This window comes from Rhea pennata, chromosome 20 (genome assembly GCF_028389875.1).
Source record: "Rhea pennata isolate bPtePen1 chromosome 20, bPtePen1.pri, whole genome shotgun sequence".
Taxonomy (NCBI): domain Eukaryota; kingdom Metazoa; phylum Chordata; class Aves; order Rheiformes; family Rheidae; genus Rhea; species Rhea pennata.
This window is the reverse complement of record NC_084682.1, coordinates 1109047-1136053: the sequence shown is the minus strand read 5'-3', so window position 1 is coordinate 1136053 and position 27007 is coordinate 1109047. Positions and strand designations below refer to the sequence as shown.

Here is a 27007-nt window from a genome sequence, read left to right as displayed (position 1 = left end):
ACACTTGGCTTGTTTTTGTTCTATTCTTTGTGTTACTTTGATGAAATACATATGCATGCTTCTACTTGCGCATAAGCAAACAGTTGTAAATTCATATTATTGCTGGAGGCTGCTTTGAATGGGAAACTTAAGATCTAAATTGTATGTCTTCCTTCTTCTACCCTCAATGTTTTAATGTATTTAAAATAGTCCTTCTGCAGCAGTACGGTAAGGCCAGGGCCGCAGAGGCTGTGGGTCTGTGCAGAGGACGCAGAGCCGCTGTGCGCGGGGATGACGGGAGTCGGGAGGGGCATGTCGGGAGCGTGCAACTATGGCTGCTCCGACTCGCCTCCTGGAGTGGGTCTTTGCTGTGTACTTTCTCTCTCATATTCCCATCACATTAATGATAGACCTGCAAGCGCTTCTGCCAGGAGCTGGTATCTACCCAGAGAGCGTAAGTAGCTGATGATGAGAATCTGCTGAGATCTTGGTTAGATTGTGATTTGCTTGCAGGCAGCTGTGCAAAGATGTAGCGACTGGTAGGTAAAAGCGATTTTGGAGGATGACGGACATAGTTCTGTGTAAAGGTTTTGAATAGTTGTAATTTTATAGATAGCCTTCAGCTTGATGTAACTGATCCTGTGCCATTTTTTCTTTTTCCTTTTTTGAAAATCTAGTATGTAAAGAGACATAAGGAAAAAAAGGAGTAAATCATCTAAAATAAAATAACTAAAAAAATCAACACCTCTATCTGCACTATGATTTATATTTTTTCTTCTGTAGTTATTCAGTTGGGAATTAGAATAAACCTGATTTACTGGTATACTTAGAAGCCATAAGCCTTTTTCTTTTTTTTTTTTTTCATATTTCTAAATCAAATGTATGTACACTGCTTCTTTCAAATTAAATTCCTACAGTAAGTGAGGCAAGCAAGAAAAATCCTGATAAATTTATAGTGTAATTTTCTCAGTGTAGTGTGTTTTTTGCAGGTAGAGGAAAGCAGAATGGAGCAATAAAATTCGTGTGCATAGGAATGTGCCATGCTGCATTCCTGTCACATATGTCACTTGAATGTGACTCTGTAACCACCCTTGTAATTCAGTGCTCCTGGGTTTGGCTCATACCTCTACCAAAAATGTGAAGTTACTAAGATGCAAGAGCAGGCATATCCAAACGTATTAATAACAATCTTTAGTTTGCTGATTTTTGAAAATATGCAAGACAATAAATAATCAAATAAAATAATAGATGGATAGAAGATCACAGTCAGTTCAGCTCATCATCAGAATGAGATCAGCCATAACTTTCTACTACCTTTACCTTTAGTGAGTTTGATTGTTGCCACCCAGTACAATTTTTGCATTATAGAAATCGCTTTTAATTAATAGTTAACTAGCAAATCTCAATACGTGTCTTTCAGTTCAAAGTCCAACTTAAAGCCATGCTGGAATTTACATTTCCATCGTGGAAACAGATTACAACTCACTAGGCCGAAATTCTTACATCAAGCTCTTCAAGCCACAGTAGATAGCTGTGTATTCTGAGGTGTAATGATGCACTCACATGAGCGAGCAAGGCACTGAACTCCTCTTGATTTAATGAGACCTGACTGGGGCTGCTTCTATAAGTCACACTACCTAGTTAGACACTACAAGTGTCTAAAAATATTTGCAACATTGAGCTCACCTGTCCTGGCAATAGGAGGATTTGAAAGAGGAAAATACAAGAATTCTTTCTTTATCTACTAATCTCAAAGTATGGATTTTTTTGTGGGTCTCATTTTTCTTTTTTTGGTAGATAATATAACAGTTCAGGAACTGCCTGTTATGTAAATTTAATATATACTTGAAGGAAAGGATTCATCACATTAAGGACTTCAGGAATTTAACCTCTATTAAGACAAAATTGCACCAAGACGACTCATATACTGAGATGAGATCACGTGATTTCTCCCACTGCAGAAACAGGCTTCATACAAAGAGCAGCTCAGGTTCATCATTTTTTTTCCCTGTTGCAGCTGATGCTCCGTGTATTAATCTGTTGTTTTGTTCTTTTCCTTAAGCTGACAGAGTTGTTACAGTGGTATGCAGTCACCTTTAGAGATCCAATGATGATCCAGCCCCCTGAGTGGTTTAAGTCGTTTATATTTTGTGAAGCCTTCTTACAAATGCCTTTCTTTCCCATTGCAGCATATGCCTTCTTAAAAGGTTGGTATAAAAGTGGAAGAACAGTGTTATCATGTGCAGCATTTCTGTAAAACATTTGCTTTTTGTATAGCAAAGAAAGTTTATCCAGCAATCTTAAGCACCATGTGGGGTGCTATTTTCTTGCAAGTTTTATCGGAGAAAGCAGCATAGAATAAGGCCTGTCAGAAACAAAAACTGTAACTGTAGGCTCTTTTCAATGCAGTGATTTATGTGTAACCAGCACCAACACTTAACATCTGGCAAGCTACCAACATAGACAAAGTTCTGGGTCAAGTCTGTGTACTTTGTTACTTTAAAACTTTCACGATCACTGTCATTCTGAATTTCTACTAAGCTAGATCCTAATTTTCCTGGGTTGCTACTAGTATTTTTTCTACCACCTATTTACTATAACTACAGCTCAGCCTGTCACAGATGTAACAGTTAATGTTCTGTTAATTTATAAACCACTGTATTCTGCTCTTTTCAAAAATATTTCAATATTGCTTCATTTTTGCCTCAATACAGGTGGCTGCAAATGGATAAGGACTCCTGCAATTATCTACTCTAGCCATGTAGCTACAACGTTGTTTCCTATCCTTGCTCATATCCTGTTTCATGATTTCTCAAAATCTGAGCATCTGGGCCCTCAGACACAACGTGAACGCCTAATTCTCTTATCTATATATGCGCCGTATTTGCTGATTCCACTTCTGATTCTCTTTACCATGCTGTACAGCCACCAATACAACCACGTGGAGAAAAGAAAAAAGAAGTAAATCAGCTATAAAAACTCGTACTTGTTTATTAGAGCCTATGCTGACTTGGTCCTTTGGGACAAACATCTGCCTAATACTGTCAACTGCCACAGCTCTTACCCAAGCATCAGACTCCTGCAAGAAAAGTTTGAATTTCCTTGAGCTTACAGCTCTACTCTAATCAGGAACAGCTTTGGTGGAAGCCTCTATTAGCAATTCCATGTGGTATCTCTGCATACACAACTCAAGGGACCAAGCTCTTTTCACACTGTCCATCTTGAGTGGCACATCTGTATTAGGAAATAAACCTTTACCACTGTGGTATGTAATTGTATACTGGGAGGTGTGAGGGGGAATTGCACCTGATATTTGTTCTCCATTCAGCTAGTCTTTTTCCAAGATGATGTTATAAAGCTACTTAAGAAACCTCTCTTCTAAGAACACATTGTGCCAACTCCGTAAGTGATCACACACAAATATGCAACACTTCCATAAAACAATCTTTCTCAGCCCTTCCAAAAAGCAGAATCTCACCTTGCTTTCCTCAGCTCAAATTTTGATTAACTGTAAATGTCTGGTTAGTGAAACATATGCCAAAAATCTGGATTTTTGAATGCTTAAAATTGACTTAGTTTGACAATGAGGCACACTTCTTCCCAAAGGATTCCGAAGAACTTCAGCATTTGTAAGCTACTTGCTTCCAATGAAATCACTGCTACTATGGAAATAAATAACTAAATATATCTGAATGAGCATTTCATTTAAATCTCGTGGGAATGACTAAAAGGAACTCAAAATGACCGTAAGATCTTACCTAGCCCATAAAGAAAATGTTGCATTAGACTTTGAAGTTACAGCAATTAAAACCTACTTACTGGTAGAGATTGTTGTTGTTGTTCTCAATCTGATCTGTAAAATTCAACCTTGGAGATTTGTTTAAAATTTTAGAGGTCAAAGAATAGGCTTTTCAGTCACTGCCTATATATTTCAGGACTTACTTAATTGGTGTATAATTTAAAGCTTCTACAGGCTTTGAAAGGCCAACATTTCCATATTTAGTTTCCTAAAGACATGCATAAAACACATCTACTGGCACTTCAACATAAGGCTTGATTTTAATATCAGATGCTAAGTGCTTGCAGCACTGTAAAATATGGGCATTCCATTTTTAAATGTCACGTTCATACTTATAGTTTATTTATACCCCTTATGTCACAGTATGCTTGGAATGGTTTGTTTCATCAGTTTTAAGATATATTCTTAAAATATTCAAAAAAAGCATTTTAGTCTAGTATTAGTAGCTGTATGGACATTGAACGTCAGATGCAATTTAATCTTAATTCTGCTGTGTTTTCTACTTTTTTCATTTGTAATTGATCAATTCTGTTACTAAGTTTGTCCTTGTTTTCTTTTAAACTGTGTAGCAAAAGAAAATCTGATCGATATAGATAAAAATTACTGCTGCTTCTCTCTGTTGTTGTTGAGTCTTTATAAAGATGAAAATACTATATATTGAAAATTCTTCATTATGAGTATGCAGGAAGTTGTAAACTCTTAAGAGCAGAAATAACTTAGCAGAAGCAACTAATTTTGGTATATCCAGAAGGTCTGAAAACAATAATTTATTTCCTGATTTCTTCAACAGAGCTGTACACCTCAAAAAAGTGAGAGACATAACATAGCAGCAATAGTGTTAACTCAATTATAATCTGAATTAGAACTACTGACTGTACAAAAGTTTTACAAAATTAAAGGACAAAACTGTTTTTATTTACATCTGTTAGAAAGCTCTCCTTATTGCCACTTTTAGTGTAAATTCATATTGCATTAAAAAACATTTTCATTTATACAAGCCATCCATTCATACACAATGAAAAATTGCATATTTTTGAAAGCCTCAGAATCCTAGAATGTTCATGTTTCCAGGTCAATATGTTGTTTTATCTTGAAACCCTCTATTTCTGAAAAATGAATTGGTCAATAAATTCGTGCTGGTCAGCTTCTATTTTACACAGAGTATCATACTCTATTCGGTATCTGAAAGAGAAAAAAAAAAGGTTAGAAGCTACGTTCAAATCCTAAATCCAACATCCTATTTAGATGATTTAGTTCTCTCTTCATGGGTCTGTTGTGAAGGAAATCTAGGCTAAGCATGTAGTCATTTTTAAAGCAGTGGTTACATCAGTTAGACATTGCAGTTCTAAAGTACCTACAAAAATCTGGACAAACAGCACTGGACAAATAGAAACTTTATTAGTTTCTTCAGCTGCATAATCTCATGCCCTGTTTAGCCACAAAAACATTAGAAATGAGGCTTCCTGTAAGAGTGGTAAACAGGGCCTTAAGTTAAACACAGAACTATGCCACTGCATCATTCCATGCATGCTTTGTATAGGAGGATATATCTTAGCTACAGATGGACTGTTTGAACAGGCTTGAAGACTGTCCTCCTGCAGGCAAGCACAGATAATAAATCGAGTATACAGTTTACAAAATTGAGCTGAGTTTGTCATGTATGATATGCTACTTCATTTTCAAAATATGAAATCAATGCACCAAAAAAGCATTTAATAAGACTTACCTTTCTAACTGCATCTTTTTCTCAGCTATTAAAGCCTGAAGTTGCTGTTCCTGAGCTTCTCTTTGCTTTGCTATAGACTTCAGCAAATTTCGTGCACCAATGGCCTGTCAAAACAGGATTAGCAGGGGTGTAGTTGTAGCAGGAGCTTTGTTATTTTTAAACACTTTCATTACTGTCAGATTGATTTTGAAGTGTTTTAGGCATGTTAACAACAGAAGAGGATATCATCTTGATACTGAGTGTTTGGTGGAACAGGCAGAGAACCCCATAGCAGCTGTGCAGATTAAAGCATTTTAAGCTTCCTTCAAACTTCAAGTGTTCATAACAGCCTGACAGGAAAGCTACCAACTCTTCTGGAAATACAAACTGATCATTGGTTACTAGTATTACAGACAGACAAGCTCTGGTTATATTTTTTCCCCCTAGAACAAATGATGAAAAAACAACCACTTACACTTGTGCTAAACATTCATTTTTAAATTTGCAGTAATATGCGGGAAAAACAGTCTTGGTGACATGCAGAAATACACACAAAAAAAAGTTTCAGAGGTAGTTATGGAGATATGTATTGATTTGGTCTTTGGACAACCTCTTTGTTCTTCCTCATGAGGCTTCTCATGAACTAAGTTCAAAATGTAGACAGACTGATTGGAAAGAATTTTCTGTTTACATGCAACATATTAATAAGCTCCAACAGTAGGACCATTAAATGCAGGAGTAATGTGATACTCTGAGTGTGCTTATAAAAGTTTTCCAACGGTTACTATCATTTCTTTGGAGCCTCCATGTTCTCGTATCTGACAGGCAGGGAGATATTAACTACCATGGAAAATCTCTGCATGATGCTGACAAAAAATGTTTGTACTGTGAAAGTAGGAAGAAAGGGAGCAGGATTTTCATGCACTGCACAGGGCAGAGTACACTACAAGGCACATTACATTAATTGCACAGTACCTTCATCTTCTCACTTTCAGCAGCTTTTGCTAGTTGATCAACAAGTTCAATTAAGCTACCCACTATTTTTTGAAATTCTACTACTTCTGCAAAGAAAAAAAATTGTCAATAGCCATCAAAACAACACTGAGTAAGATTAATACTTGTACTACAGGCTTTGATTTTCAGCTGTGACTTCTTAGTCCTTTGAGTTTACTGTAAGCAGGTGTATTTTAGCATTTTTCCTCCATACCAGACAGAATATAAAGGGGGAAAAAAAGGGGAAAAGCCCTTAAACGCCAATGGGATTCGTCACTGTCCTTTACACCACAGCCTGCTTAGTATTTCGCCAATTCAAGGCATCTTTGTAATCTGCCTACTCCAGGACCACTGTCTGGAGGCTGCGGGCCCCGACGCGGCGCCGTTAAGCGACCCCGGCAACAAACTGCCTCGGCAGAGCCCCGCGGAGGCCGGGCCCAGCCCCGGCGCGGCGGCACTTACTGTCCACGAAGGCGCCGCACTCCTCGCGGAGCTGCGCCGTCTGCTCGGCCACACCGGGCTCCAGCACGCGGAGCTTGTTGAGCTCGTCGAAGTGCAGCCCGGCCTGCCGCAGAGCGTCGCGGGCCATAGTGTCCCCGCTGCCGCTGCCCGGCGAGCGCCCGGCCGGCAGCGCCGCTCCGCTCCGCACCGCGGCTGCCACGGCGACAAGCCGGGCCGTGCCACGGCGGGGGGGGAAGCGGCGCCGGGCCGGCCCCCGGCACGCCGGGAGCTGTAGTCCCGGCCGAGCGCGCCGCCCGCCGGGAGCTGTAGTCCCGGCGGCGAGGAGCGCTTCCGGGTTGCCGGTGGGCGGCGGGGCGCGGAGGAAATGAGCTCAGCCAGGGGCTGCGGAGGGGTGGGCGCCGGGGGCGGCGGGGCCGTGCGCGGTCCGCGGGAAAGGGCGCGGCGGCGGCGGCAGAGCGGCGCGGAGCGGAGCGGAGCGGAGCGGCGCGGAGCGGAGCGGAGCGGAGCGGCGGGGCTGGGCACTGCCGGCGGGGCTGATGGCGAGTGCGGTTAGGTACCGTCCCAGCATCCCGGTGGGCGGTGAGAGGTGGCTGGGGAGAGCTTCTGCGCGCGTTAGTATTTGGCTTCTAGGCTAATCTTGTTATTTGCTTTTCTAGTTGTAAAAGTGAGACCCTGAGAGGAAATACTCTGCCGCTGTCCTGCTGTTGCCCTTGCTGAACAAGGAGTAGAAACCAGGTGTGTGGACTCGAGTACTTCGGCACCTGGAAACCTCCTCTCTGGAAACGTTGCCTTCCCTCTGTGTGTGACGCTTGGGGCGTGCAGGAAACCTGCTTTTCCTTTGCTGTTCTGATACTGACATACTCATGCACCTTCCTCTCTGCCTTCACTCTGCCTGCCCTATCCGTAACCTTTATTGTACTACTCTGCTCTGTGCAGACTCCAGTGCAGTGAGTTTTCAGCAGGGAAGCAGGGTCCTGCTTCCAACCCATCATGATGGGCTTGTCAGAGCCTGGGGTGTCAAAAAATAATAAGACCATTTTGTCTAGTGCAGAAATTAGGTAGTAAGTGTACCAGTCTGCAAGTAATTTGTTCAGTTTTGTTTTCCTCTTAAGCTGTTAGAATTATTTCTTTTTAGGGAAGTCCTCAGTTGGGACCATTTCCTGATACAGTGTCCAAACTGCTGTGTTATTGTTCTACAGTCCTCCATCTGCTTCCCACACAAGGCAGGAAGGAAAGGACGTAGAAGATTTTCCCTTGCATTAATGAGTGTAATCAGAGGTTACATTACTGTTTACAGCAAAAGCCTCCTAGCTTATTAGCTAATGAACATATTACAGTAGTAGTATTTGCTCATACTTGGATTGGCTGAAGAGCAAATTTTGCTTGTATTTTGCTTCGTTTTACTTGGTTAGAGAAGTAAGTAAACACCTGAAGCAATAGAACTGACTGAGAACTTGATTCTTATAAAGAGATATGTTCAGACAGACCACTGTTGACATCAGAGAGCTCTGTTTGGGTCTGGAGTTCTTTCTCTTGTTACAGGATCAGTCTGGCTATCTTTAAAAACATGCTTTTGTTTTAAAGAGCGATTGCTAAGGGCTAAAACAAGACAGGACATCTATGACAAATTTATAGGCCTAAGTTATATTTCCGTTTCTACCAGAGGTCTTAACTGTGAAACAATAAGCGTAATTGCTTCTAGTCTTGATTTAATTCCTTTTAAAAGATCATAGTAAACTATGTTTACTAAGGAGGAATTGTATTATGTGCAATGTGTTTGCAGAAGTTCTGGTCAATTTTACCTTAACCTCTAGCTGTTCTGGGTAAGGAACTTCTTGTATCACGATAATCACATGCACAGTTTTTGGTCGCTGCTGGCTGCTTACCAATCAGAAATTACTTTTCTGGACAAATTAATTGGTAACATGCAGTTGCTTTTGATTTACATTCGTCAGTGGACTACTTGTCTAAAATGATGTGCTCAGAAAAAAAAAAAAAACTTTGGCATACTTAGATATAGAAGTAAATTTACTACTGTGTTCTAGGATGATTGGCTGAAAGTAAAGAGTGATGACAGCTAGTAGGAGTTCCAGTTAAAGGATTTATAGACAAACTGATCTCTCTTGGCACTAAAATTGTTAGAATTGGTTTGTGTCTTTGTGACTTTCAAAGTTTTTGTATTGCTTTTTGTTTAATAGATATTGTCTGTAGTGCTTGCTTAATTAGAGTAACGTTATTTTAGATGTCATTCTAAATTCCATAGTTACTCAAATCTCTGGCAATTTTAAGATGCCATCTATAGCTGCTAAGTAATTTGCTGTACCAGATGGATGGAGAGATGTGGGTTTTCTCCATGCTGAAAGCTGAGGTGGAGTGAGAAGGAAGAAGGATGTGGGATCAGCAATACAGTTAGCAGGTTATTATATTTACTTATAAAAGGTTACTCATGTACCATGGGCATAGAATAGAGAAGTGAACAGATGCCTGTAGTCTGAAATAGATAAATAAACAAAGGCATCGTGAGAGGGAAATGCCAGCAAAATGTTTCTGAGAACAACAGTTATTAAAAGGATAACAGAAACCCATTCCTTGTACTTTTCCAGTTAAAGAACTTTAAATCTGTCCTGCTAGACTGAGTTTCATTCTCCTTTTATTTGTTTGTTTCTATTCTCAGCTCCTCTTGGATGGAAAGATAAATATAGTGAGACTGGGGAGAGGAAGGAAGCTGTGAATGTCTTAGCTTTTAAGTGAGAAAAATATTCCAAAGACTGGACTTTAATAGAAAAAACAATATTATATTGACTGCTTGGCAGTCCAGGATGGAAGAAGAGTTTTGAATGAAAGAATGTACCAGGATATAGAACATTATAATCTAGCATTTCAGTGTCAAGGCTCTTGAAAGAAAAGCTGCTGAAACCTCTGTACAGATCTCCAGTTTAAAAAACAAAAAAAACCCCTCATATATATCCCAGATGAAGAAAACTCTTCCATTATGTTTTAGATCTGCACAAGAAAAAGTCATGGGGAAGTTTGGGGAAGTTGAGAGGCAGCTGAATTCTTACTGTTATTTAAACTTGGACTGCAGGATTGGATGGTGATGTGTTGGCTGAACTCTAAATAAAAGGGAGTCCAGAAATGTTTAACTTGCCTTACTAACAATAATGTAGCCATAACATAACTGTATGGTGCTGAACAATCATTATATTGCTGTGTAAGTTGTCTGAAAAACACGTATATCTTGTTTTGTCAGAACCTGTGCAGATGTGTCCTTAAGAATCTACTGAATACATCTCCTCTTTAATGTGGGCTTGCTGTTCTTGTTTTAAATGGTAATTCTAGGCTCCTGTATTGATCTTACATGTTTCTGTTTCAAGGGTGCAGGTTACGACTGCTCTTGCCTTGCACTTCCCCTTCTCGTGCCTTGTGACTCTTCACCAATCACGGCGGAATCCATCAAGCCCACGCTCTGCAGAGTTGTCATCTATCTACAGAAGGAGATGTCAGGGGACACATGTCTAACCACTCTTTGTCCAGCTGCAGGATCCAAGCCCAAAACTTGCAGCTTCAAAGGGGGCAACCTCGGTAACAAATATGTGCGGCTAAACGTTGGGGGCTCCTTGTATTACACTACGGTTCAAGTCCTGACCAGGCACGACACAATGTTGAAGGCAATGTTTAGTGGCAGGATGGAAGTGCTCACAGACAAAGAAGGTAAGGGGAATGTCTTCTGATGTGGAGAATTTTATAAAACAACAGTTTTTATAGACTATGCTGAGTGAGGAGTATAAGGAAAAATATATTCTGAAAGTAATTTGGAACATTAGGCACTCAGGTCCCATTGGCTCTAACAGGTCTCTGTGCTTTATAAAAATGTGTTTTTTTGTTACTAAAATTAACTAGAGGAAGGACTGGTTCTCTTTGTGACAATCACAGCTGGTACACAGATTGCTGACGTTTTATCAAGACTGAACATACGGCATGTGGGTTGTCATTTATTGGGTGGTGTACAGTGGCATCAATCAAAATGCGGGGGGAGACATTCATTTTTCATCTCTCAAACTCAGAACAGCCTTGCTTACTATGTTGAGGATTCTGGGGTTTTTTTGGTTGTTGTTGTTGTTGTTTTTCTTTCTTTCTCTCTCTCTCTCTTTTTTTTTTCCTCCTAACAGTATGTTCCATTTGTGGCTGAAAATACATATCCATGTTGTGACAGTATTTAGTCACCAGTCAAATACTATGTCACCTCATGCTGGACATTGACTCCTGGCTTTATAAAAAGATCCCTAATAAATTACAGAGAATAGAACAAGTAAGAAGACTGATGTCAGCAATGCCTATGAATGCTCGTTTTCTTCTCTTTACTAGTCTATAGCAAAATGATACCTTAGGAATGAGACTTGTAGCATTGTGGAGAAGAGGTTGAGAGAGGATAGCAAGTATTTAACCTGTTGGTGGTTCAGAATATTAATCTCTGAAAGCTCTTCCACGTAACAGTTTTTTTACTTAAACTGACAGAACTCTTCATGGAGACTGCATATCACTTAAACCCAACTCCCTTTGAGAAGGCTGGCTCATATGACTAACTCAGTTTAGTCCAGCAGTTTTGTAAGAGCCTTAGCCTGAAGAGATGACATGTTTAGCATTCTCACAGCCACAGCTGGAGAATCAAGTAGTGGTTTAGTCTACTTTTCTTGTATTGTTCTCTGCATCTGGGTCCCAAAATACCATTTTTTTGGCCTGCCTTCTGCATTATGGAAGAGAGTTTGTCACTGTACTAAGCCCTATGCTTGCATGGCCTACACTGCTATTGTTTGCTAGCAAGTCAGACATTCTGTTTCCTAGTGAACATGACCTCAGGGAGGTTTTAGAATCAGAAAAATGTCTGTCTACTACTCTCTCCTGTACTGCTTCCACTCTCCACTCCCTCCTGATCTGTCTGTATTGCTCTTTACTCATATTTAGAGACTAGAATAGCCTTTTTATCACACTGTGTTTTCTGGGCTATTCTGTGTTTTGGCGTCCTTGGTATATATATTTTTTTTGCTTTGTTTTTAAAAACACTGAACAACAGCAGAAGGTGGTTGGGAGACTGACAAACTTTAGCCCCAATTCACTTGTTGCAAATATCTGCAAACTCCTTCTTCTAATCTTCCCTTGGCTTTCTTAGTAATAGATTTCTCAGGTACAAGTACCTAGCATTACACTGCAACAACAGTTTTTACGTTTATTTCCTTACAAATATAGTGAAACTCTATTTTGCCATGAGTATGCTGGGCGTCTAAATAAAACAAGCAGCTTACCTAACAATAAGCTTTTTTTAAGGTTTGAACTGCTTGGTCAGGTAGTTAAATAGAGCTCTGTAAAAATGCAAACTGATAATTTTATATAGTAGTTAAAAAGATCCATTCCTAATACAGAAAGGATCAAACAAAGAAAATAATTTTGGTCAGGCCACACATGGACTGATCAATAGACACAATATAGTCAGGTTCTTGCAGGGATTTTAATGTCTCTTCAGAGAAAGCTGAGTGTTTTTGATTTTTTGTTTGTTTGTTTTTAAGCTGGATTTTTCTTCTGGGGTGCTGAAAAGTAGCGAGAATATACAGGTGGTACCAAAAGAGCAATTTCCTTGTTATTTTCTGTTCTGTAACCAAATTCAGTTTGCTCAAAGTCAGTAAAGACTTCCATTAAATGAAATGGGAAACAAATCATATGCAGTTTCAGGGAAGTTTCAGTGGGCTCTGTGAGCTTATGAGGCTTGAATACACTTCCCATGTTTAATCCCTCTGAAGAAATATTGTTTGCCTGCCAGTGTTAAGGTGATTGAAATGTTATGATGGTTATTTTTTAGGCTGGATCCTTATAGACCGTTGTGGGAAGCACTTTGGAACAATTCTAAACTATCTCCGAGATGACACAATTGCACTTCCAAAACACAGACAGGAGGTCAAAGAGTTGATGGCAGAAGCCAAATATTATCTCATTCAGGGCTTAGTAGACATGTGCCAAGCAGCCCTGCAGGTAAGAAATGGAAGTAGCCTGTAGTTATTGGTGGGTGATTTCCTTATAAAAATGACTTGGGATGACTTCAAAGAGTGTTTCATGGCCTTAGATGTACATCAAGTCTGAGACGTACAGGGTAGCCTGGAAAGAAAATGAGACAGCAGTGAGATAAGTTGTTAAGATCTTATCAAGGACATTTATCAAAGCCATAGTTTTCCTCGCTGTGTATGGATACTTGAGATTCTGTGATGCTTTACATAAGAGAGATTTAGTTTATGCTGTCACAGGAAACGTTTTCAGATCTATCCAAAATTGTGGAACAGCCTTCCAGGCCAGAAGTGCCTATGTTTTCAAGGGGTCTAGTGTAATTAGTAATGTGGTTGCATTATCAAGGTAGCTGTTTCTTTGTAAGAGAGAGATGGTCCAGTGGTTAGATACTAATCTAGAACGTGAAAGGCTTGGGTTTAAGTACTTATCATTTCATAAACATCTTGTATGATGATCATTTCCCTTTGTGCTACCATTCTCTTGTCCAGCTGCCTGCTGCAGAATGGGGATAATAGCACTTTTTCTATTTCACAGGAATGCCAGGAAGATGAATAAAGAAGAGATTATGTTCAGAACCAGTCATATAAGTAGAGGGACTGTTTCTTTTTAATTTGTGCTTTTAAAAAATATTATTTAGGAAATAGTGAATTTTGAGTTCCTTTTATGTGAAAAGAAATGAAAAATAGAAATTTAAAGGAAATTTATTGAATAAACAGGATTATTTTGAACACGGATTAATCTTAAGATTGTGAAATGAATACTTCTGAAGGGATAAAGCTTAGTAATTAAATAATTATAGTAATTAAATACCTTTAATTTAATTAAATACCAACATGCTTCTTGAAGACATTGAAAGAAGTGCAGAGCTACACTGACAATTTTTCTGCTGGTTTGGAATTTAAAACCGTTTTTTGGAATTTTTTTTGTTTTTTTTTTTAGAAAAAAAGTTCCATGGCTTCCCATTAGCTATTGAGCTTTCTTTAATTTGTTACATGAGGAATCTGGCGTCACAGACTGTACTTCAAGCTATTGCTGGTAGCTTTTGTACCAGGGGATGAAGTCCATTTCAATGACATGCTCTTCTTCTTGCCAAATGTTCAGTTCATAGTGGCTGATCTTCTTATATACTGCAGTGTTTTGAGTTAATTAAAACTTGTATAAACTCTTACTATCCCTTTCTTCTGAAAAGGCTATACTAATAAACTCACTTAAATCAAGTATGACTTGAGTTCAGAGTCTTTACTATAGCTAAGGACATATTGTCTTGCATCCCAATATTTCAATTATTGCTGCCTTCTGGGAATAAGAAACCTCTCTGCTGTATTTCTAGTTTGCAGATCAAGGTAATGCTGTGTGGTTACTATAGCAACATAAGGCTCTTCCTTTGCATCACAGGGTTTGGGAACGTGGCTGGAGGGTTTGGAGAAGAAACCAGCAGCAGATGTTAGTTTCATCATTTATATCTCTTGGGTTTTTTATTTCCTCTCCCTCTTCTTTCTTCAAAACAGGACAAGAAAGACTTGTATGAACCTGTTTGTAACATCCCTATCATCACATCTCCAAAAGAAGAAGAGAGACTCATAGAATCATCAATGAAGGTAGCTGCTTTTCTACAACTATCTAGAGAGAAACTGATTTTTTGCTAAAAGTATTCACACACCTAATTTACCTTTTCTTTTCTTATTCCTCTCCCAATAGCCTGTTGTTAAGCTGCTTTATAATAGAAGCAACAACAAATACTCCTATACCAGGTATGTCAGTTCTCTCTGCACTATAATGGGAAAGTTTCCCTTTTGACTATGGGAGTAGAGGAAAATGTAACGTGGTCTAACTTTTTGTAGCTTGCAGCAGCACTTTTCTATGGATTTGAGTGCAGTTCTTTGTGATTGATGTGATCAGTTGTGCTAGAGAAGGGGAGGTATGTCTGAGAAAGATAGCGTCAAGGAATAAGAGACAAGAATGATGAGGCTATTAATACTTACTGAAACCAGATCTAACTTTGGTAATACAATACAAACTGGTAACCTGCACGTTGCCCCTTCAATTCAAAGCCAGTGCAGCCATGATACCTATCTCTTGATTCTTCAGTTTTATTCTTAGTTCTTCATCTACCTCTGGCAACACTCTTCTACCCTCTCCTGCTGCCATTTTTCACATTCGAGATCCCCCAAAGCCTCTAAATGAATTAATTATTTGGCTACAAAGGAAAGTATCTGTTCTGCTCAGGAACAACCTGGATAAGGGCATCACAAAAATTTACTGTTTTTTTTTCTGTACAAGAAAATATTATTTGGGTTTGCAGTGTAATTATCATGATCCCTTTGTTAAAATACTGCTAGAATGGCTCTGGATTTTCTTAAATGAGTCTCTGAAGCAATGTGATTGTTGAAGCAATCTTGGAAGTTCTTTCTCTAGACAAACTGACTGTGTATCTCAGAGAGATGGATTCTAACAATCATGAAATTTCAGGTAGTCAGGAAATGCTAACTTGAGGGAGATCTAAACAGAGGCATGTTCTTCAGCAAGCTGTGTTCTGTGTCTGCCACTTGGGTTGCACTTGTACCTGTGTTACCTTTAGTTTATGGCAATGATGCTAAAGCAAGCGCAGAATAACATATTAGTCACCCTGGGTTTGAAAATGCTAACATGCTAGTAATGATGGCCACAGAACCCTAGAGGTTGACACCAGGAAGTGTTGGTGTCCAACTAGTTATAGGTTTATAATTATTCCTTGCACATGAATCTTAATGCCTTGATGATGTTTAAATGAGGCATCTTTGTTTAAAATTCCACACTGGCTACTAGTAAGCAAAGTCTTTTTCCTTCTAATCTTCCTTATCAACAATGTAAAAGCAGCTTTTTCATTTACTTTCAATGTGGTCAAATAACATAAATGAACAAAGTCTGCTTGATTTTTTTTTAAATAATTAATTTATTTTTTCCCCTAGCTTTGCCTCTTGATATTGCCTTAGATTTGTCATTTGACATTGGTGTTGTTATTTAAATAATGTATTTTAAATTTTAAGAGTAGCTTTCTAATAGCTTTATTTAATTTTAAAGCTGTAGAGCCATAAATATTTTTTTCCTCAAGAACGTTTGGATCTTGCTTTGAAAAGCAGTTAAGATGCTGAATCTTGGCTGAACTTAGTTCCTTAAATTATGTATTCACCATGGAAATTTCCACAGGATATCATTAGTCTTTTTCTGTTACTAAATCTAAAAAGAACTGCAGTTAGCATATGATTTAATCGTCTTGAGCATCGGTCAAGAGGTAGTTGTAGATCGTTGATGTAATGATTTGGGAAATTGTGCTGTCATTACTTATTATCTAATTTGACCTGTAAAGTCCGATACATTTGCTCATGGGAATCCGACCATCTTACTTGTATCTCAAGTTGGCTATTAGCCTTTTTTTTTCTTTTCTTTTCTTTCCTTTCCTTTTTTTTTTTTTTTTTTTTTTTTTTTTGGCAGCGTATAGCAATGAGTCACTACTTGTATGCTGCAGTTAGATAAACACATAGAACTGTGGTGGAATAGCCATACTAATTCTATAGAGATTGCAAAACTACAAAAACCTTATTTCTTCTTTTGTTGCTGTGTTTCAGTAATTCAGATGACAACTTACTGAAGAATATAGAACTGTTTGACAAACTTTCTCTCCGATTCAATGGCAGAGTTCTCTTCATTAAAGATGTTATAGGAGATGAAATCTGTTGCTGGTCTTTCTATGGACAGGGTCGGAAACTTGCTGAAGTCTGTTGTACCTCTATAGTGTATGCCACAGAGAAGAAGCAAACTAAGGTATCGGAGTTTGTCTTACCTGTCTCTTATGTTTAGGGAAAAAAAAATCACTGAATCACATAGTTGAGGTTGGAAGGGACCTCTGCAGATCATCTGGCCCACCCCCCTGCTCAAGCAGGATCAGCTAGAGCAGGTTGCATAGGACTATGTCAAGTTGGGTTTTGAATATCTCCAAGGATGGTCTTCCTGCCTCTGATTTTGCACAAGTTGCCTAAAGACTTGCTTCTAAACACTGTATCTTAAAGAGATGAGAATTACATGCATGAAAATATGATGAATCTAGAGAGTGTCCCTAACTTCAGGAGGTACCTCTGGTTTGCACTGGTGCAGGTATGCAGATCAGGATCAGACACTTCTATTTAAGAATCAGAAATACCTGTATTCCATTCTAGAACAATCTAAAAGAAGTAGTAGGGGATTTGGCTGTTGGAATAATCCTATGCTAAGTATTAGACTGCTTTGCTCATCTTTCCTAATTGTTTTACTCTTTCTGATGTGAATCAAATTTACACGTGTGTGTTCTCCAGTCATGTTATCTTGTATTGATCAGGAAAAAGACGTGCTGTTTTTTTGTAGGTTGAATTCCCAGAGGCACGAATATATGAGGAAACACTAAATGTTTTACTTTATGAAACACCACGAGTTCCTGATAACTCTCTGCTGGAAGCAACAAGCAGGAGCCGAAGCCAGGCCTCTCACAGTGAGGATGATGATGGTTTTGAACTTCGTGATCGAGTGCGCCGAATCCATGTGAAGAGATACAGCACCTATGATGACCGTCAGCTTGGCCACTAGCTTGTCAGTAGAGAAGAAAGGGTGTACTTTGAAGGCTTGTATGGATATTCTTTGAGTGAGGTCAAGAAGTAGGGAGGTGTAAGTTGGACTGTGTGGACTAACCTTCATCTGGCTTCCTGGCTCCTTAAAGAAGCTAAAGGGCATTTGTGCACACAAAGTAACACTAAAGGCCAAAGGCTTTGAGAACTGACATGTTAATTTTGCACCACATGCTTTAAATAGAGACTGACCCCTTTGTTTGCTGCACAAGGAGTTGAATCTTGAACACTGCTTCTGACAGTTCATAGTTGGTCTTTCATAGCTAATGATTTGCCAGTTATCTTACTTCCAGTAAGAAGTACTGTTTTTCCTGGGTAAGATGGTGTGATTTGAAAATCTTTTTCCAGACACCTGCCCCTTTAGGGTTTTTTTGTAATGGAACCTCCAGTTTTTAAATCAAGATATTAAAGGGGGGGGAGACAGGTTCTGAACATGGATACTTTTAGCAAACGCTACATCTCAATAACCCATGGAGGAAATGGTTAGCTACGCAATAGTCAAATACAGTGTGTGTGTGTGATTTCTCTCACTTCTTTTCCCGATACACATACAAAAGTTTTCTTTCTTTCTTTCTTTCTTTCTTTCTTTCTTTTTTTTTTTTTTTTTTTTTAAGCTGTCTTTAAAACTCATTAAATCTAAACTACAGTCTTCTGGAAAGGTAAGGGTCAAGTAATCAAAAACGCTTCTCTTATATAAAAATGAGAAAATTTGGAAAATCTGAATAAATATGTAATAACTTCTCCTGGTTAAAAATAGGTGTGCTGAAGGAGGAAACTTCTACAAGTAAGAAAAGTTCTGGAATAGATTGCGGCAGGATTGCCACCCTTTAGGGCTGTGAGGATGTAATCCTTTTTATATAAACAATGACAATTTGGGGGGGTTGTTTTGCATTAGTTTTCTCTTGTGGCCCAAAAGTGCTATTTAATACTAGATTTCTCTAGCTGAGGGGGAAAAAGTACAGTGACTGGTCAAGTACAGACAAACATTTTGCAATGCTAGATAATGTTCACACACTGAAGAGTGTATTTAGGTTCTGTGTTCTGAATCTCTTCTACAGCATATAAGTTTAAGTGGAGAGAGAAGAATACTCACAGAAATATTGTGCTAGCATAAAATAGCAAAACACCTTGGACATAGGAGAGAGGTGGTTTATTCTTAGAAACTGAAATATCAGCTTCATTATTCTGAATGTTTCGCCTGGTGCTAATTTTAGAAGGGCCTTTCAGAAGGTTGCTGTCCAACCTGTTTTCCAAGCTGGGTCTCTGGAAACAGTTCTGTGTTTCATATGGAGAAATTACTGATATATTTTTAAAATTTTGATTGTATCTTCCAGTTCTAGGCTGTAGATTCAAATCCTACTGCTGTCATAAATGGTTATTACTTGATAATAGCTCATTGGCACCTATGGGTATGTAATACCAGTGAACTGTACAACTGCTTTTATGTCCCTATATTGTAAATGAATAAGGAAGCTTCAGGTTCCAGGATGTTTAGGCTTGAAATCTTTCGATTAGTGCCAAATTTATGTTCAAGCCTTAATGCAAATTACTTCAAAAGCCTGACAAGAATATAAGCTTAGATTAATATTGTAAAGTGATAACTAAAATCAAAATGGCAGGTATTTTGGTAGTAACAGATGCTTGCAGAGGAGGGAAAAGAAAAGTGATTTCTACTAGGTTAAGCTTTTGAAAATGAGATTGATGAGGCTTGTTAAGAAAGCATTAATAGCTAATATTTATTGCATAGCCAGGCCTCTACATGTGGAAGGTTTTCACTTAATTCTCCTCACATCCAGGAATTTGCATTGCCACAGTAATGCACTTACATTTTTGTGTAAAACACTAATGACCAATAACCTCTTTTCTTTGATACTGCTTTCTGCAAGTTGTTGTTTTCCAGATCGTTTTGCTATTGTGCTAGTGAAAATACAGCTGCTGACATAAGTTTTTACAAAGACATTTTGGGGGTTTGGGGTTTTTTTTAATTCCACTAGAGTGTAATGCCTTTTTTTTTTTCTTTGCTATACTGTTTAAATTACATTGTGATTGGTGCTTCGAAGCTACCAAGAGAGGCTGAAGTCTTAGGTTATTTTTGCTGTGCTTAATATCTTCAATTCATTCTTCTGTATTTTGTTTCATCCTGTGGCAAATAAGGCTGCCATGTAAAATGTGTGTGTGTGACATTTCTATTTCTTGGCAAATGATTTATATTAATTTTTCTTACTACTATTGAAGTGATTGTTAGCAGATTTAGTAAATGATGTTGGTAGCCTTGCAAAACTATGTTTAAAGCAGTTATAAATAGAAAACTGTCATTATCTTTACATATCTTTTCTCTGGGAAGCACAGGTATGGGAAGGAGCACGTGTGAGAGGATGAGTGTCAGATCAGCGTGCTGGTCCAGAGGTTTTCATTCAGTAGGTTGGATTCTGTACTCTCAGCATTCCTTAATGCAATTGATTCAAATTGTGAATTGCTATGCTATAAGAAGCAGAGAAAAGCTTGTATTTTGGTTTAGTTGGTGTTCTTTTTCCTGTCTCCCATAATAAGCAAGCATTATTACTTTCTGTTTTGAATTTGGATTAAATTAATCTCAGAAAATAAACTTTTTCTTGAACCATCTGGGGTTGTGAAACCCCTTTAAAAATTGCAAAATAACTTACTGATATTTGTAGAATATGGAATATCAGTACAAACTGTAAGCAGTTATGGATGTTTTTAAAATATATCTGGATATCCCTCTTATTTCACCTTTGTGTCTCATCCCCATCCATTCTCCCTGCTCTTCCCCAAAATAGTACCAGTCACAAAACATCTATTTTTAGATTAAGATATGACTTAAACTCGAATGATTTTAAGTAATGTTTGGTCGTTATAGACAGAGCACCCTGTCAGTCTGTAAGCTTTACTCAGAGTAGTGATCTAATTGTATAAATACTGAAATTTTATCTATTCAAAAGACATTCCAAACTCATGGTCTTGGTGTTAGTTCTGATATTTTTTTCAAGATATAGTTGAAATGCCCTAGCTAAGTACCAGGGTTGGACTAGATTAGCAATCCTATAGTTCCCTCCACTGGTGCATAGATCAGGCATGGTAAAACACCAGGAAATCCTCTGTGTAGGTGTATTCTGAGACATGTGCTATTATAAGGACCTGCACACAGCTAAAAAATTGTAATACCAGAAATCCACTTTCAGGTAGGGTCAGTGTATTCATGCATTTCTGATAAAATCTAGAATGCCCTAGGTTATTTCTTATGTGAATGGTTACATAATTGATATTTTACATGAAATCTCAGTAAATCTAAATGTAAACATTTCCTAATAAAAGCAGTAAAATACATTCTCTTAAAAAAATGCTTATCTGAAATTGGTCTAATACAAAATGTTAATTGTATGATCTCTCCACCAAAATCATGACATGTTGATTGTATAGTCTAACTACTAGGTTCTGATAATTTTAAATACTTTAGTTATGTCAAAATTTATGCTTTGTATTCTTACCTTAATCCTCCTTTACTTAAGGGACATATTTTGTTTTGAAAAGAATACATTCTAGAACACATTTTTTACAACCTAATATGATAGAGAGTAAGTGAAACACTGAAAACACTGAAAAGGATAATGCAACTTTAAAATGTAGTCTGTATGTATTTGTAGTAAGCTGTCCACTTCTACATTTGCTGCATTTGCTAATAATCTTCTCTACTGGCTTTTAATATCACAAATGATCCCTATTAAGAAAATATAGACTTCTAGTTATATGGAGCTTCTCTGGAAACCTTACTGTCCTCCTCACTCTTGAATTTAGGTGAAGTTTATGCATTCACATATTACATTAGCAGGCTGAGAGAATGAGCGGAACTGAGATCAGCTGACATCTATACACAAGCATTGTAATAAAGTGTTGTATGTTTCTGTAATGGAGTACTAACATACTGTAAAACAGCCTCAGTCTTTCTACAGAGGAGACTTGATGCCTTGAGTGAATGTCTTATGTTAAACAGCTCTTCAGTATCAGTGTTAATTAGGCAATAATGACAAAAGAGTTAGCACTGCAGGGTAGTAGCCTCCAACTGCTTGATAAATGTGGAGACAAAACTAAATGTTTAACCTTCGCCTTGACATTCAGATTTCAGAACAGGAGACATCTATCCTGTTGTAACATTCCATTCTGCTGACTTTTTATCTCTTGCATTGCATGGTAAAAATAAAATAACACAGACTGGGATGGCATTGGAGGGACTGATGCTATGTTGTTATTGAAAAGTATTCTGCTTGGAACAGGTAATACTTCTGTGGTTTTGTTTAGGTTTTCTTCTTGACTTTAATTTTCAGACACAATTCACTCCTAGAAATAGTGATGGAGTATAGCTTAACTGAATGTGTCTAGCACAATTAGATTATATCCTCTGACAATCCTTGGCATTAAATCTATATAGCCACGTTCCATGCCACCCATTTTGTTAGGAGAACTGAGCTTTTATTAAGAGATAAGTGGGCATGAGTTCCATTTCCAGCTTTGCCAATAACTTGGTAACATAGACTAAATCAGTTGTCATGTATGTGCATAACTTACCCCCGTTTTATTACAAATGAGGGAAGATCCTCCCCTACCTCAGAGGAATGTTGAAAGTTAAACTGTGTAATAATAATGCAGCTTTTTGATTTCTGTACTGTTTTATATCCAGAGGGTAGCAAATATGATTGCTGTTCCTGTTATAACTGACATTCTACGATCAAGCTGTTTTTTGATGGCATCAGGCTTTTGTTTTATTTTTATGCCTCACTTTTAAGGGCAGTAACCATATTAACCATTGATAAAGTGTTTCCTCTGTCTTTCATCAATGTGTTAAATGAAAATGGAACACTAATTTTTAATAAACTGTTATATTTTATATCTTCTGTGATCTTTTTCTCCATCATCAGGAATTTTAATTGTCTCACAATGGTTTCTTTAAGTATACGCTTTTGTTCTGTATTGTACTTGAGATCCTTACCAAGTATTTAGGATGCCTGAATCACAGAAATACTGTATTGGCCAATGGCTTTGTATTATGGGCTGTTACTATCTTTCACCCATCCCTGCAAGTGCAGGCTATAATTCTGTAGGAGATGCCACTGTGCTTACAAAGTGCACAACAGATAACTGCTTTTGGCTTTCTCTGGGCTTTTACTTTAGTGGGAAAACAACTATGTTGGTTGCAGTACTTTTCATGTTCATGGAAATAACTTTACTTCCTAATAGGAATTACAGAGAATTTTGATCTTGCATTAAGAAAATTTGTGTTACCACACAGGTAATCTAGCTTGCATTTGGAAGATCTTTAACCTTTCTTCACTAACACAGCAATCTAGCAGGGAATTAGATTCAGAGATTTAGTCTGTGTTCTGCAGTAAGTATACTTTGAGCTAGCCAACACAATCTTATGAACTCTCTGTTCTATTTAGTTGCTTTCTTTGCTGCTGTTACCCTCTTTTCTTAGCTGCAGAAGTCAAGATTTGTAATAAGCCGTGAAATGAGGAAATGAGCCTTCTTCCTTCTATTGCCTGCAGGCTGTATTGGTTGGAGTTGCAGACTTGCTACTTCTAAAGTCCTGACACCCATTGAGTGGGGTAGGCTGATTAAATAATTAGAGGAGGAAAAAAAAGACTTATTTCCATAGATAAATTGAGGTAGAAGAAAAAGAAATAAAAGGAAAGTTTGTATTATAATGTAGTATTACTTTACTTTGAGTGACAACCACAGAAATAATATTCTACAAAGTATCTGAATGTTTTAGAAAATGTTACATAATCCTTCTGTTTGGAAGGATGAGAAACTTCTCTAGGAAAGCTGTGGCTTCTAGTGCATACTAGCTACTGCTTCCTACAGTTGTCTTGTTGAGAATTGGTTTACCTGTAAAGTAGATGTTCCTACGCTGGCTCTATGATGTATGAGAGCCAGTAGAAACTGAACCTGTTTTTCTTCATCTTGCTAGGGCATTTTGTCCTTGAAACTGTGTAATATGCTTTTGTCTATTAACTACCTCTTTCAGATTTGCATAGTTTTTCTATCTAGACTATGTAGCTCCCTTTCTTCTTTTTTTCTTTTCTGCCTGCACTAAGGCAGCTCTGTCTCTTACTCATTGTGGTCCAGATACTTCTGCCTACCGTCTCTTCTTTCTTCTATGCAGTTCCTTTAGGAACTCTCCCTTTGCTTCAGTGTTACACTATGGCATGTTCTTTCCTGTGCAGCCACAACTATTGTAGGATTTTCAGTAGCAGCTACAGGACTTAATTGACAGTGAGCTCTGATTTGTTGAATACCTAAATACTGCTACTAAAGGAATGATCTTGCCTACCTCCTTATCTGCTTTGTAAAGAACAACTTAAACACCTCATGAAACACTCCTTATGGTTTTGCAATCAAAATATTGTAGTTCTGCCAGGACCAAAAAGTGAAATTATCTGTGAATATGTGAGTATGCTGTTTACTCTTTTAGCATTACACTGAAAAATAAGGGATTAAGCACTTGAAAAAAGCAGGTTATTATATGTAACTGACCTGATGCTTCAACCACCTTCCCTTCCCCAGAGATGCTGGTGTCCAGCTGCAGCAGTCCCAGAGACATAATGAACTTCACTGCGACCCCTGTTTTGGGGAAACTCTTTCAGAACCAGCTTCCCCCTTGGTAAGGAGGGTGGGAGGACCGGCGACAGCGGCTCGGCAAGAGGTAACGTGTAACGGAGGCATTGGAAAGGGGAGCTCCAGGGCAGGCGGAGCCCCTCGGGAGGCCAGGCGGGAGGGAGCCCAGGGGCCGCGGGGGGCGCGTTACCTCCGCGCTGGGTCCCTACGCTGCCTCAGCGAAGGGCGGGGGCAGCATTACCTCCGCGCTGGGGGCCGCGCGTGCTGCCTCAGCGGTGCTGGTGCTTGGCGGGGGGGGACACGTTACCACAACGCGGGGGGCGCGCGCGCTGCCTCAGCAGGGTGGGGGGGCGCGTTACCTCAGCGCTGGGGGCCGCGCGCGCCGCCTCAGTTGGGGGGGGGGGCGCGTTACCTCAGCGCTGGGGGCCGCGCGCGCCGCCTCAGTTGGGGGGGGGGGCGCGTTACCTCAGCGCTGGGGGCCGCGCGCGCCGCCTCAGTTGGGGGGGGGGGCGCGTTATCTCAGCGCTGGGGGCCGCGCGCGCCGCCTCAGTGGGGGGGGGGGGGGGGCGTTACCTCAGCGCTGGGGGCCGCGCGCGCCGCTTCAGTTGGGGGGGGGGGCGCGTTACCTCAGCGCTGGGGGCCGCGCGCGCCGCCTCAGTGTGTGGGGGGGGGGCGCGTTACCTCAGCGCTGGGGGCCGCGCGCGCCGCCTCAGTGGGGGGGGGGGGGGGGCGCGTTACCTCAGCGCTGGGGGCCGCGCGCGCCGCCTCAGTGGGGGGGGGGGAGGGGGGGGGCGCGTTACCTCAGCGCTGGGGGCCGCGCGCGCCGCCTCAGTTGGGGGGGGGGGGCGTTACCTCAGCGCGAGGGGCGCGCGCTGCCTTAGCGGGGTGGTGTGGGGAGGTGCGTTACCTCAGCGCTGGGGGCCGCGCGCGCCGCCTCAGCAGGGTTGGGGGGGGGGGGGCGCGTTACCTCAGCGCGGTGGCGGGCCGGGGGGGGGGAGAGACAGGCACCATGTCACCTCAGCGCGGCGGCCCCGCAGCCGCCCTCCGGCCCGGCGCCCGCCGCGCCTCGTGGGTTTCCGCTCTTTCGCGACCCCTTCGGCGCGGCCGCCGCGCTACGGCGCGGTTGCCATGGAGCCCGCGGTGGCGGCAGGTGCAGCCCGCCCCGGCTGCCGCCCGCGGCCGCGCTGGGTGTCGCCGCCCGCGGGAGGGAAGGGCGGCCTGACGTCAGCGGGAGCCGCGGAAGATGGCCGCGGAGCCGCGCGGCGCGCCGCAGGCTCGGCTGGACGGCGCGGCGCCTTCGCTCCGGGGGCGCTCCGGCAGCGGCGCGGGCGGGCGGCCCTGAGCGCGGAGGGGCGCGGCGCGGCCCCGCTCCGCGCGCCGCCATGAGCTGCTCAGCGGACGCCGTGAAGGAGAAGCTGCTGTGGAACGTGAAGAAGGAGGTGAGGAGGGACGGGACGGCGGCTGCGGCTCCCTCCCCGCACACCGCGCTCCCGGGGGGGGGGGGTCGGGGCGCCGCTGCGAGGCGGCTACGGCCCCGCGCTCCCTCCGCGAGGCGGGGCTCCCCGCGGGTCCCTGTCCCGGGAAGGGCGCTGCGGCCTCGGCTCCGTCCTGCTCGTCCTCCTGGGGCATCGGGCAAGGGGCCGGGCTCAGCCGTCTCAGGCAGGAGCTGTCCGGTAGTGGAAAACTAAGCGTTCTCCGCGAGGAATTTGTTTAATCTCTTCTGCAGTAGGGCTGATACTTAAGAGTTGGCCTAGAGTAAATAAAATAAAGCTCTGGCCAGATCGAATTAAAATCCAATTTGCCTTCAGGAGGCAATGAATGAGAAGTGGAGGATTTGTTCAGCTACAACTGTTTAACCTTTTCTGTGCTTGCTATAGTAGCGAGTTGTGATCTTCCTCTGGTTGGGAAAAAAATTCTTCCTAGCGAAGTTATCGAAGTTGACGTTATAATGTTGTCCCCAAAATATGTTAGTAGTGTCGCTAGGCCAGCCAAAGAGAGCCTGGGGACAGGAGATGCTTATCTCTGTGGGCTTATTCCCTTTTCTGTCCCTGATAGTTGTGTTGATCTGCTGAAGTAAGAGTCTATAGTGAGCTAATGGTCCCAGCTCCCTTCTCCAGGGACTATGTTTCCTCTATTACTAGATTCTCACTAACTTTCCCTCAGTTGTGAGTTTGAGAGGAGGAAGGAGGAAAATCAGTGATAAGACAGCAAGCCGGAAGATGTTTGTCTGTGAAGTGAATTGGCTTCCAAATGTCAGAGCCCTGTTTTCTGATGGAAAGAAACAGCTATTTCCTTTGTCACCAGGCTATCTCTCAGCAAGGCAGTAGGAGATCACTTTCTTCAGGCTGCTACACCCCCAGAAATCTGAAGTCCTATGCAACTAAGCTTTTGGATTACTTTGCGTGTCTGAGTGCAGGTGTTCTTTAGACTTAAAAAATTTCTTAATCCCCTTTTGAAAGAGATGAAACTTTTGCATATCATGAGGGTTTTTTCTGCTATTGTCATGTGTCATTATTTTTAAAATATCATTTGCAGTAATCATATTTCTCATTGTCAACAGCTTTCTCCTAATATTGTGATCTTGAACACCTTAAACCTGACAGGTTGTGAATGGTGTTGACTCAAAATTCCTGTAACATGAGGGTCCTTGCATGGTAATAGCAAGGTAGCATTTAACAGGAGGCTGTTACAGATCATTTTAAGAGTCTGAGAAGGTAAATGTTACATCTGTAGTCTGTGGTGGATGGTGGAAGT

The 27007-nt window shown here is 40.7% G+C and overlaps 4 protein-coding genes and 1 long non-coding RNA gene across 16 annotated transcripts in view; 3 read left to right on the top strand and 2 right to left on the bottom strand.

Annotated features, from left to right (window-relative positions):
- Positions 1 to 246: 246 nt before the first annotated feature.
- Positions 247 to 3666, top strand: TMEM97 (transmembrane protein 97). Its single transcript, XM_062592731.1, has 3 exons — positions 247 to 433; positions 2042 to 2186; positions 2694 to 3666. The coding sequence occupies exons 1-3, from the start codon at positions 311 to 313 to the stop codon at positions 2942 to 2944; spliced, it is 519 nt and encodes a 172-aa protein (XP_062448715.1). The 5' UTR covers positions 247 to 310; the 3' UTR covers positions 2945 to 3666.
- Positions 3667 to 4511: 845 nt separating this feature from the next.
- On the bottom strand, positions 4512 to 7154 carry IFT20 (intraflagellar transport 20). The gene is made up of 4 exons (XM_062592732.1): positions 6939 to 7154; positions 6459 to 6544; positions 5505 to 5608; positions 4512 to 4960 (listed from the first exon to the last, which is right to left on the bottom strand). Exons 1-4 carry the CDS (start codon positions 7063 to 7065, stop codon positions 4879 to 4881), a joined length of 399 nt encoding a protein of 132 aa, XP_062448716.1. The 5' UTR covers positions 7066 to 7154; the 3' UTR covers positions 4512 to 4878.
- A 91-nt stretch (positions 7155 to 7245) lies between these two features.
- Positions 7246 to 22523, top strand: TNFAIP1 (TNF alpha induced protein 1). 5 transcript variants are annotated; one of them, XM_062592300.1, is made up of 8 exons: positions 7246 to 7279; positions 7595 to 7673; positions 10313 to 10649; positions 12790 to 12959; positions 14498 to 14587; positions 14688 to 14740; positions 16595 to 16790; positions 17367 to 22523. In XM_062592300.1, exons 3-8 carry the CDS (start codon positions 10436 to 10438, stop codon positions 17583 to 17585), a joined length of 942 nt encoding a protein of 313 aa, XP_062448284.1. In that variant the 5' UTR covers positions 7246 to 7279; positions 7595 to 7673; positions 10313 to 10435; the 3' UTR covers positions 17586 to 22523. The 5 variants fall into 5 exon arrangements, with proteins under 5 accessions (XP_062448284.1, XP_062448286.1, XP_062448282.1 ...); XM_062592302.1 differs by lacking the exon at positions 7246 to 7279 and adding an exon at positions 7306 to 7329; XM_062592298.1 differs by lacking the exon at positions 7246 to 7279 and adding an exon at positions 7366 to 7491.
- On the bottom strand, positions 12149 to 25440 carry LOC134149309 (uncharacterized). The gene is made up of 3 exons (XR_009960397.1): positions 25221 to 25440; positions 24173 to 24259; positions 12149 to 13082 (listed from the first exon to the last, which is right to left on the bottom strand). It is a non-coding gene; the product is annotated as an uncharacterized LOC134149309 (long non-coding RNA).
- Positions 25441 to 25609: 169 nt separating this feature from the next.
- The window catches only part of SGSM2 (small G protein signaling modulator 2), a 66763-nt gene continuing 65365 nt past the window's right edge, over positions 25610 to 27007 (top strand). For all 8 annotated transcript variants that reach the window (XM_062592558.1, XM_062592552.1, XM_062592557.1 and 5 more), the window contains exon 1: positions 25610 to 25692. In XM_062592558.1, coding sequence (XP_062448542.1) covers positions 25636 to 25692 — 57 coding nt within the window. In that variant the 5' untranslated portion in view covers positions 25610 to 25635. The remainder of the gene's footprint in view (positions 25693 to 27007) is intronic.